The 11004-nt window shown below is 40.0% G+C and overlaps 1 protein-coding gene across 1 annotated transcript; it reads left to right on the plus strand.

Moving 5' to 3' along the window:
* The first annotated feature begins 441 nt into the window (after nt 1-441).
* On the plus strand, nt 442-10644 carry LOC116358929 (zinc finger protein 2 homolog). Its single transcript, XM_031811361.1, has 4 exons — nt 442-972; nt 1342-1439; nt 1597-1675; nt 8662-10644. Exons 1-4 carry the CDS (start codon nt 699-701, stop codon nt 9846-9848), a joined length of 1638 nt encoding a protein of 545 aa, XP_031667221.1. The 5' UTR covers nt 442-698; the 3' UTR covers nt 9849-10644.
* The last annotated feature ends 360 nt before the right edge of the window (nt 10645-11004 follow it).

Raw genomic sequence — 11004 nt, forward strand, 5'->3', positions numbered from 1 at the left:
GACTCTGTAGCCACGGTCTAGTTTTTTTAATGTGTAACTTTTTTTCTTATTTTTCTTAACTACATTGTTGGTTAAGGGCTTGTCAGTAAGAATTTCACGGTAATGTCTACACCTGTTGTAGCTTTGTAGCATAGCTTTAAGGGAATAGTATGGTCACATCTAGATAAAAAATTAACAGAGTAAATGTGTATAAACACACTTCCTATTCATGGACTATTCATCTACATATTCATATTACGCTTCTACGTCTGTGTACAGGAAAGTATTAGTTGTAAGACATAAGAGAAAATATATCAGCTTATTGTTAAATAATTATGACGTTCTTTCCAATACAAAAAGTGTTGTAACTATTGTTTCCACACTGCGTTACCCACTCCAGCCAGCAGATGGCGATGAGCGTCTTTCAGGTGATGCTTCTTGTGTGACGTATAATGGACTGGACGGACGCTTCTTCAGGAACAACAAAGCGCCAACTCTTTCAACCACCTAGGTAGCTTGCTAGCCAACATAAAACTGAAATATTGACGTTTTAGGCCATGTTAATGTGCATTAGCTAATCGCAGTGTTTAAAACACATTTCAGTTGACGTTAACTTGAACCTAATGTGCTTGTTCAATTTGCTAATTTGTTAAAGATTGATACTGAGCCTAGCACTAGGCTATTCGCTAATGCTAACTAGCTAGCTAACATCCCTGACCATGAGCTCATTAAACTACTCATCCCCTGCTAAAGAAGTGGATGTCTGCTGTCCGGAGAAAGAAGCTCTGGCGCTGGACATTGTCGTGAAAGATGAAGAGGAGGATATTACAGTGAAAGGAGAGAAACAACCTTTCAGAATGGAAGAGGAGGCTGTTATTGGGAAAGAAGAGAAAGCATCCTCTTCCTCTCTAAAAGGTTCTATCTCAGTAAAGGTGAAGGAGGAAGACGTTTTGGGAGTGAAAGAGGAGGAGACAGAATATCAGATTAACACCAGTGAGTACTGTCCTAAAAACAGGGGAACGAACTATGCAGTTGTTGAATTAATGTGTGGTTTTTAAGGGCCATTCTACTTAAGTTATTCACTTCAATGTGATGTTCAGTACTATATAAATTGTTAAAGGGTCAATCTGCCATTGCTACATATATTTTTGGGACTTTTAAATTAGATGTAATTATAATAAACAGGCGTTTAAAATGTAATAATGGAGCATAATTTATACTTAAGATATCAAAGGGACACAAAAGGCATCCAATTAATTTAGAGATATTAATGCCACTTATAAGACCCTATGACTGTAATAGACAGTAATAATTGATGATGGTAATAAGTTCACCATCTGTTTGATGTTCTCGTTAACACAGGAGAGACACATGACTATTGTGGATCCTCCGGGGAGCTTCAACAACATCCTGATGCTGACGAGACAGAGAAGAGTCTCTCCAGATCAGAACACCAGATGGTACAGCTTGGTCTGGTCTAGCATACAGCTTGGTCTGGTCTAGCATACAGCTTGCTCTATCTGGGTCTGGGCTGTGTTTCTGTAAAGCAGTTTATGACAACAGTGACATCAGCATCCATAATGGTATGTGTCTGTGTCTCCTCTTTATGGTTACCAGGACTGCAGGAAAACAACGGGGCTGAGTGGAACTGTGAGAGGAGGAGAAGAGAAGAAAGGATCAGATTTGACTCATCAAAGTAAGTGCTGTAGTTCAGTTTGAACAAATAAATAGATCTGCCCACCGGTATCTGTTACCAGGACAACCAGCAGAGTTCTGTTAGTTGACAGGAAGATAGACTGGTGTATATGGATGTTATGAATATCATAACACTGGAAAAGGATTCTGCCAATGAAAAGAGAGAAACCAATAGACCATATAAAACCTTGATGAAAGTTAGCTTTAGAGGGAAAGTTTCAAGAGGATCTGATGTAAGGTGCTTGTTTTACAAAAACGTTTCCATAAAACATGATGGATGTTACATTTGCCTGTCCCAGTCAACCCCCCTATCTTTACAAGACTGTAGAACAGGCAAACTAAACTCAAGACACTGTTAATTAATTAACTAATACTGGAGGAAAGCTGTGCCTACTCAAGAGAAAGCTTCGAACTGTAACCAGTGCCTGTGTAATGGATGTGAAACGGCTAGCTAGTTAGCGGTGGTGCGCGCTAAATAGCGTTTCAATCGGTGACGTCACTTGCTCTGAGACCTTGAGGTAGTGGTTCCCCTTGCTGTGCAAGACCCGCTGCTTTTGTGGCGCGATGGGTAACGATGCTTCGTGGGTGACTGTTGTTGATGTGTGCAGAGGGTCCCTGGTTCGCGCCCGGGTATGGGCGAGGGGACGGTCTACAGTTATACTGTTACACCTGCAACCTGGTTCAGTTTATCTATCAATCAATCAGCCTACCAGAGTATTTACAAACAGTACAGAATCATCAACATATTTTGATCATATCTTTACTATTGCTGCAGAAATGTGTTTGAAAGCAGTATCCAAATTCATCGGATGTTGTGATCACAATATAGTAGTCATATCTAGGAAAACCAAAGTTCCAAAAGGCTGGGCCTAATGTTCTATATAAGAGAGGTCATACAATTGTTTGTGGGGATTCCTATGTTGTTGATGTTATTAGTTGTTGTTTTTTCACAGTAAATAACTCACGGACACTAGAGAAGCTTTAACCAAGTTTAATTATTCCCAAAGGTTCTGTACATCTGTAATTCAGACAACCCAACATTTGTTCCATCCAGATATATGTCTCACTTAAGACACTCCTTCTCTCCAATCCTTACATCTTATGGTTCCACAGGAAGAGAGTAAAGAGGGTAACAGGATACCAGACCTTTATCTCCCTGATGAGAATCTGTCCTGACCTCAACCTCTCCTTCATCTAATCCACAGATGTTCATCTCCCCTGTTTCACACTTTGCTCTCCTCTCGTCCACCCAACACATTCCAAAGCCATCTGTCTTTCTTCAGAGAACCATTAACTTCTGACATAACACAGTCTCTTTCACTTCCTATCACTTCTTTAATGTCTCCATGTTCAAAGTTTGGCCGATTCCAACAATGGAAACAATATTTGTTGGTCCGTGGTGTGTAATGATGAGCAACCAGACGCTGCCCTTGACACGTTTATGAAATTGCTTATCCCAGTTACTAATAAGCATGCACCCATTAAGAAAATGACTGTAAAAACTGTTAAATCCACGTGGATTGATGAGGAATTTAAAAATGGTATGATGATGACGGAGGCAAAAGAGATGGCATATAGGTCTGGCTGAATAACTGATTGGCAAACCTATTGCAAATTGAGAAATCATGTGACTAAACTGAATAAAAAGAAGAAACTACACTATGAAACAAAGATAAATGACATGAAGAATGATTGTAAAAAGCTTTGGAACACCTTCAATTAAATTTTGGGTAAAAAAAATCAACAATGTCATGGTGTCTGACAACGTGGATGGAAAATGATTGAGGATAATAGCGGCCGATATTGCCAGTTCTATTCGCATTATCTTCAATTTAAGCCCACTAGAAAGTGTGTTCCCTAGTGAGACCGCATAGGATAACACAGCATTATCGGCATAATTCATCGTTCAGCTTTGTCTCCTAAAACATGTTATTTTCTCAAACTCAGAACCATAAACCAATCCTCCAGGCATATATCAAATCCATCCTATCTTGACAAGATCACAGAGACACACTGACTGGCACACAGACATTGTGGAGCCAAGAGATACACGCTTGACCTCTCCCCTCTCTCCGGCCCAAACAACTTAGTCTTGACATAGAACAGATACTGCAACCCCGCCACAATATTATACAAAAATAACATTCTGATGAGAAGTAACTTACAAACATATGATGAATATAAAACATCTTACCTATGTTACCAACCAATTCTGATTATTCCCCAACACCTGTCTAACAGAACACAGTGTTCTTTAATGGAAGCCTGTACAACAAAATCAAGGTAGAATCAGGAATTCCCCAGGGCAGCTGTTTGGCACCTTCTTTTTTCAATCTTTACCAACAACATGCCAATGACATTTGAGTAAAGCCAGTGTGTCTATGTATGCGGATGACTCAACACTGTACACGTCAGCTACTACAGCGACTGAAATCCCTGCAACATTTAACATAGAGCTGCAGTTAGTTTGAGAATGGGTGGCAAGGAATGTTAGTCCTAAATATTTCTGATCACCTTAAGTTACATGGCCTATTACGCTAATTCTGTAGCGGTATTGTTAGAGGGGGGTAAATATGAAGATTTTGTTGGTGCGCCAGGCAGGTATTAACCCTAGTTATTAAAGTTAGTTATTACCTATTATAACATTGTTATTATTATTATTAAATATTATTAAATCCGAAAGGATGAGAGTAGAATTGATAGTGTAATGCTTCCAGACACATTCTAAACATGGTGGAGACTTAGAGGACTGTAGCATCTAATGATGAAGCATTATGGAGTCTTAAAGGAGGACTGTAGCATCTAATGATGAAACATTATGGAGACTGAAAGGAGGACTGTAGCATCTAATGATGAAGCATTATGGAGTCTTAAAGGAGGACTGTAAGCATCATGAGGTAGTCACCGGGAATTCATTTCAATTAACATGTGTGCCTTTTTTAGAAGTTGAGTTGTGGAATTTCTTTCCCTATAACCTGTTTGGGATAGGGGGCAGTATTTTCACGTCCGGATGAAAAGCGTTCCCAAAGTAAACTACCTGCTACCTGCCCAGAAGCTAGGATATGCATATAATTGGTAGGTCTGGATAGAAAACACTCTAAAGTTTCTAAAACTGTTAAAATAATGTCTGTGCGTATATCATAACTTCTTTGGCAGGTGAAACCCCGAGGACAAACCATCCAGGAGGAATTTTTTGTTGTTGAGGTGACTCTGTTTTCAAATGGTTTTGTGTGGCACTTTTCTGTGGCACTTGGTTGCAGTTCCTATTGCTTCCACTAGATGTCAACAGTCTTTAGAAATTGGTTGATGTTTTTCTTTAGAGAAATGAAGAAGTTCGGCTATTCAGAACGAGGGTCCAGCCTAGTGCTCTCTAATGTTTTGATGCGCGCTCCAGGTCACGCGCTTCACGTTGTTTTTATCCGGTATTGAACACAGTCCATCTTAAATTTTCTCTATTATTTACGTTTTAAAATACCTAAAGTTGGATTAGGAAAGTTGTTTCAAATGTTTGGACAGCATTTACAGGTATCGTATTAGATATTTTGTAGTCATGCTGGGCGAGTTGGAACCAGTGTTTTTTTTTAAATCAAAGTGCCAAATAAATGGACATTTTGGAGATATAACGACGGAATTAATCGAACAAAAGGACCATTTGTGATGTTTATGGGACATATTGGAGTGCCAAAAGAAGAAGCTCTTCAAAGGTAAGGCGCGAATTATATCATTATTTCTGAGGTTTGTGTCGCGCCTGGCGGGTTGAAATATGATTGTCGTGTGTTTGTTTAATGGGGTGCTGTCCTCAGATAATCGCATAGTTTGCTTTTGCCTTAAAGCCTTTTTGAAATCTGACACGGTGGCTAGATTAACAAGAAGTTAACCTTTGCACTTGTGAATGCATGAAAGTTAAATATTTCTAATAAATAAAAAAATACTTTGCACTCTGCAATTTCACCGGATGTTGTCAACGTTCCGCTAGCAGGTTTTAATCTGTTTGAACCTTTTGGAACTACTCCTCCCGGATCCGGGAGAATTGTCATCAACTACACTAATTAGCATAACGCAACGGACAAAAAATCTTGCTAGAAAATATTCATATTCATGAAATCACAAGTGAAATATAGTGAAACACAGCTTAGCCTTTTGTTAATCACCCTGTCATCTCAGATTTTGAAATTATGCTTTACAGCCAAAGCAAGACAAGCATTTGTGTAAGTTTATCGATAGCCTAGCATAGTATTATGTCCAGCTAGCAGCAGGGAGCTTGTTCACGAAAATCAGAAAAGCAATCAAATTAAATCGTTTACCTTTGATGAGCTTCGGATGTTTTCACCCACGAGACTCCCAGTCAGACAGCAAATGTTAATTTTGTTCCATAAAGATGATTTTTTATAGCCAAAATACCTCTGTTTATTCATAATACCGACAGAAACATGGCAAACCTTTTTTATAATCAATCCTCAAGGTGTTTTTCAAATATCTATTTGATAATATATCAACCAGGACAATTGGCTTTTCACGAGGAGCGAGAGGCACAATGGCCGCCTTTGTATATTACGCACAAATCAATCTGAGAGCCACCACCTGACCACTGACGCAATGTTGTCGTTCACGCTCATTTTTCAAAATAAAAACCTGAAACTATGTCTAGTGACTGTAGACACATTAGGGAAGCTATAGAAAAAGGAATCTGGTTGATATCCCTTTCAATGATCAATAGGGATGCATAGGAACGCAGAGGTTTCAAAATGAAAGTCACTTCCTGATTGGATTTTTCTCAGGCTTTCGCCTCCAATATCAGTTCTGTTATATTCACAGACAATATTTTTACAGTGTTGGAAACTTTTGTGTTTTCTATCCTAAGCTGTCAATTATATGCATATTCTAGCACCTGGTCCTGAGAAATAGCCCGTTTGAACGTTATTTTTCCAAAAATGAAAATAGTGCCCCCTAGTTTCAAGAGTTAATGTGCCATAACAGGTTTTAATGTGTTTTGAGCCAATCAGTTGTGTTGTGACAAGGTAGGGGGGTATACAGAAGATAGCCCTATTGGTTTAAAGACGAAGTCCATATTATGTCAAGAACAGCTCAAATAAGCAAAGAGAAGCAACAGTCCATCATTACTTTAAGGACCACCACAAGAATGGAAGACCCAGAGTTACTGCTGATGCATAAGTTCATTAGAGTTACCAGCCTTAGAAATTGCAGCCCAAATAAATGCTTCACAAAGTTCAAGCAACAGACAAGCAACAGACGCAACATCTCAACATCATCGGTTCAGAGGAGACTGCGTGAATCAGGCCTTCATGGTCGAATTGCTGCAAGGAAACCACTACTAAAGGACACCAATAAGAAGAAGAGACTTGCTTGGGCGAAGAAACATTAGCAATGGACATTAGACCGGTGGATATCTGTCCTCTGATGAGTCCAAATTTGAGTATTTGGTTCCGAGCGTCATGTCTTTGTGAGACGAGGACTAGATGAACAGATTATCTCCGCATGTGTGGTTCCCACCGTGAAGCATGGAGGAGGAGATGTGATGGTGTGCGGGTGCTTTGCTATTGACAATGTCAGTGATTTATTTATTCAAGTCACACTTAACCAGCATGACTACCACAGCATTCTGCAGCGATATGCCATCCCATCTGGTTTGGGCTTAGTCCCACTGTCATTTGTTTTTCAACAGGACAATGACCCAACACACCTCCAGGCTGTGTAAGAGCTATTTGACCAAGATGGAGTGCTGCATTAGATGACCTGGCCTCGACCTCACCCAAATCGAAATAGTTTGGGATTAGTTGGATCGCAGAGTGAAGGAAAAGCAGCTTACAAGTTCTCAGCATATATGGGAACTCCTACAAGACTGTTGGAAAAGGATTCCAGGTGAAGCTGGTTGAGAGAAAGCAAGGGTGGCAACTTTTGAAGAATAAAATATTTTATTTTAACACTTGTGGTTACTACATGATTCCATGTGTTTTTTAATAATTTTGATGTCTTCTCCATTATTTTACTATGTAGAAAATAGTAAAAATAAAGAAAAACCCTTGAAAGAGTAGGTGAGTCCAAACTTTTGACTGGTACTGTACATTAAATTCCCTGACAACAGCTCCAGTGGACATTCCTGCAGTCAGCATGCCAATTGCCCGCTCCCTCAGAGATCTGTGGCATTGTTGTGTGACCAAACTGCACATTTTCGAGTAGCCTTTTATTACCCCCAGCACAGGGTGCACCTGTGTAACAATCACGCTGTTCAATCAGCTTCTTGATATGCCACACCTGTCAGGTGGATGGATTATCTTGGCAAAGAATAAATGTTGACTAACAGGGATGTAAAAAATTCTGCAATCAGCTCATGAAACATCCAACACTTTACATGTTGCGTTTATATTTTTGTTTATTGTAGTTACTATCAGTTTTAGGAACATTTACCCAAATATTTGACCTTATTTTTTACTTTACCCAAAATATGACCTCAGCGATAATCAAAATGTTGAAAATCTGTGAATGTCTAAATAAGAAATTGGTCCAATTAAACAGCAATGTGTCGATCCCTTTCAACAACGGGGAGATGTTACTGATGTGCTTTGCATCGGCGACGTAAAAACAAGTTTGACTTCCACACAAAATTACTTCTTTAGTTATTTTATGTTTAAGGAAGTGTGTAGGTCACATTATGTATCATACAGCTATGAATGTTATATATTTAGAACCACCTGTTCAATTGGAATCCAGTGACGTCTGTGTCTTCAGTGTCCTAGAACTGTCTAGGTTTTTGTGTTCTGACTTGTAAAACAGGATGAATAAATAAGTAATGTAAACATAGCAGTAATTACCAGGAAGCTCTACATTTGTTTTAAAATCACACTAAGATTGTTAAAACTGGCCTCAGGTTATTGAGAGATCTGATTTAGGATTTACCCTCGTAGCAAGGTTGTTTTATCATGTAGTTTTATTCGGGTCTCTATTTAAAAATAACACTGTCTTTGGCAGGAGAAAGACCAGACTCAGAGGAACCAGAGCCAGGAACGTCCAAACCAGCAAGACGACACCAGTGCTCCCACTGTGGAAAGAGTTGTAACCAGAAAGCACAACTGAAAGCTCATGAGAGAATACACACAGGAGAGAAGCCTTACCACTGCTCCCAATGTGGAAAGTGTTTCGTCCGTTTGGGGGACCTGAAACAACATGAGAGAATACACACAGGAGAGAAGCCTTTTCACTGCTCCCAGTGTGGAAAGTGTTTCAACCATTCAGGGAAGCTGAAACGGCATGAGAGAATACACACAGGAGAGAAGCCTTACCACTGCTCCCAATGTGGAAAGTGTTTCGCCAGTTCGGGGGTGTTGAAACAACACGAGAGAATACACACAGGAGAGAAGCCTTACCACTGCTCCCAATGTGGAAAGTGTTACGCCCGGTCGGGGATGCTGAAAGAACACGAGAGGATACACACAGGAGAGAAGCCTTACCACTGCTCCCAATGTGGAAAGTGTTTCGCCAGTTCGGGGGTGTTGAAACAACATGAGAGAATACACACAGGAGAGAAGCCGTACCACTGCTCCCAATGTGGAAAGTTTTTCACCCTGGGGGGACATCTGAAACAACACGAGAAAATACACACAGGAGAGAAGCCTTACCACTGCTCCCAATGTGGAAAGTGTTTTGTCAGTTCGGAGGTGCTGAAACGGCATGAGAGAATACACACAGGAGAGAAGCCTTACCACTGCTCCCAATGTGGAAAGTGTTTCAACCATTCGGGGATGCTGAAAGAACATGAGAGAATACACACAGGAGAGAAGCCGTACCACTGCTCCCAATGTGGAAAGTTTTTCGCCCTGAGAGGACACCTGAAACAACACGAGAAAATACACAAAGGAGAGAAGCCTTACCACTGCTCCCAATGTGGAAAGAGTTTTGTCCGTTTGGGGGACCTGAAACTACATGAGAGAATACACACAGGAGAGAAGCCTTACCACTGCTCCCAATGTGGAAAGTGTTTCACCCGGTTGGGGATGCTGAAACGACATGAGAGAATACACACAGGAGAGAAGCCTTACCACTGCTCCCAATGTGGAAAGTGTTTCACCCGGTTGGGGATGCTGAAACGACATGAGAGAATACACACAGGAGAGAAGCCTTACCACTCCTCCCAGGGTGCAAACCATTTGCCCATTTAGGAAGCCTGAAAGAACACATTTAGACTGCACACAGAGGAGAAGGCTTAGAAAAGCTCAGACTGTGGGAAAACACATTACTCATAAGTCACTTAAACGTCATTAGAGAATCCAGAATTACTTCTCTTAGCGTGTATGTTGATATTTCAAATCACATTGACTTAAAATTCATCAGAGAACATACACAGTGCTCCCGTTGTCTTATATTGTTGACTGACAATGTGTTTACCTGTCTTTACCAGATGAAATTAAATGGTACAGGGTATACTCAAACATATTTGTTTGTTTTTATTAGAAAACATGAATTGACTATGGAGTCTGTCAGTTTGAATATAAAGAAGATCAGGTTCCTTCTTTTAAACTGTCCTTTTTTAAACTCTGACTGTGTGTTTATCTGAGTGTGTCATTCCTCCAGCACTACAGATAATCAAGTGATATTTGGATGTGATGCATTAGTTCCATTGTTGACATTTGCATTGTTGGCCCACTGATGATTTAATGAAATGAAAATGTTCAGACTCTGTAATGGAAAATGTTAATTGTTTGTGTGTCCACATAACTGAGTATGTGACTAACCTTGTGAAACTGTCCTATTATAAGCTCTTGTTCTTGGGAGTATCATCCTGTGTTGCAAACCAATTTACACCTGTGTCCTTGTATGAATAAAGTCCCTCCCAGGAACAGGAAACTATAAAGATATGTGCTAGTCACTCAATACTTCAGGAAATCAGACTGTCTACACTGCGCTGTGTAACTCTGTTATTCTCTCTGAGCTCAGAAATAAAGAATCTTGGTTTGACTTGGACTCCAGCAGATCCTTATTTTATAATATCCACCACAACTCTCCCACAGATTGCTCTTTATCATTGTCTCAATGAAGTGTTCCTCTTTCGACTTTCCTGGGGGCAATTACAAACCTCCCACTGGTTGAATAAACGTTGTTACCCGATTGATGAGATTATTATGGGTGAGAACAATTATTTTATTTGTCAAATGGCAACCAAGCATCAGTCATCATGTCACCAGGTTAAGACCCTCAAAATCTATTGGAATTGAGCATCAAGCTCATCACATGTAGTTTCACTACTCTGTGAAGTTCATAACTTATTTCATCTGTAGCCTAATAAACTACATGGTTTTCCAAGTTTTAGATGGAGGA

The sequence above is a fragment of the Oncorhynchus kisutch genome, unplaced genomic scaffold (assembly GCF_002021735.2).
Source record: "Oncorhynchus kisutch isolate 150728-3 unplaced genomic scaffold, Okis_V2 Okis01b-Okis20b_hom, whole genome shotgun sequence".
Taxonomy (NCBI): domain Eukaryota; kingdom Metazoa; phylum Chordata; class Actinopteri; order Salmoniformes; family Salmonidae; genus Oncorhynchus; species Oncorhynchus kisutch.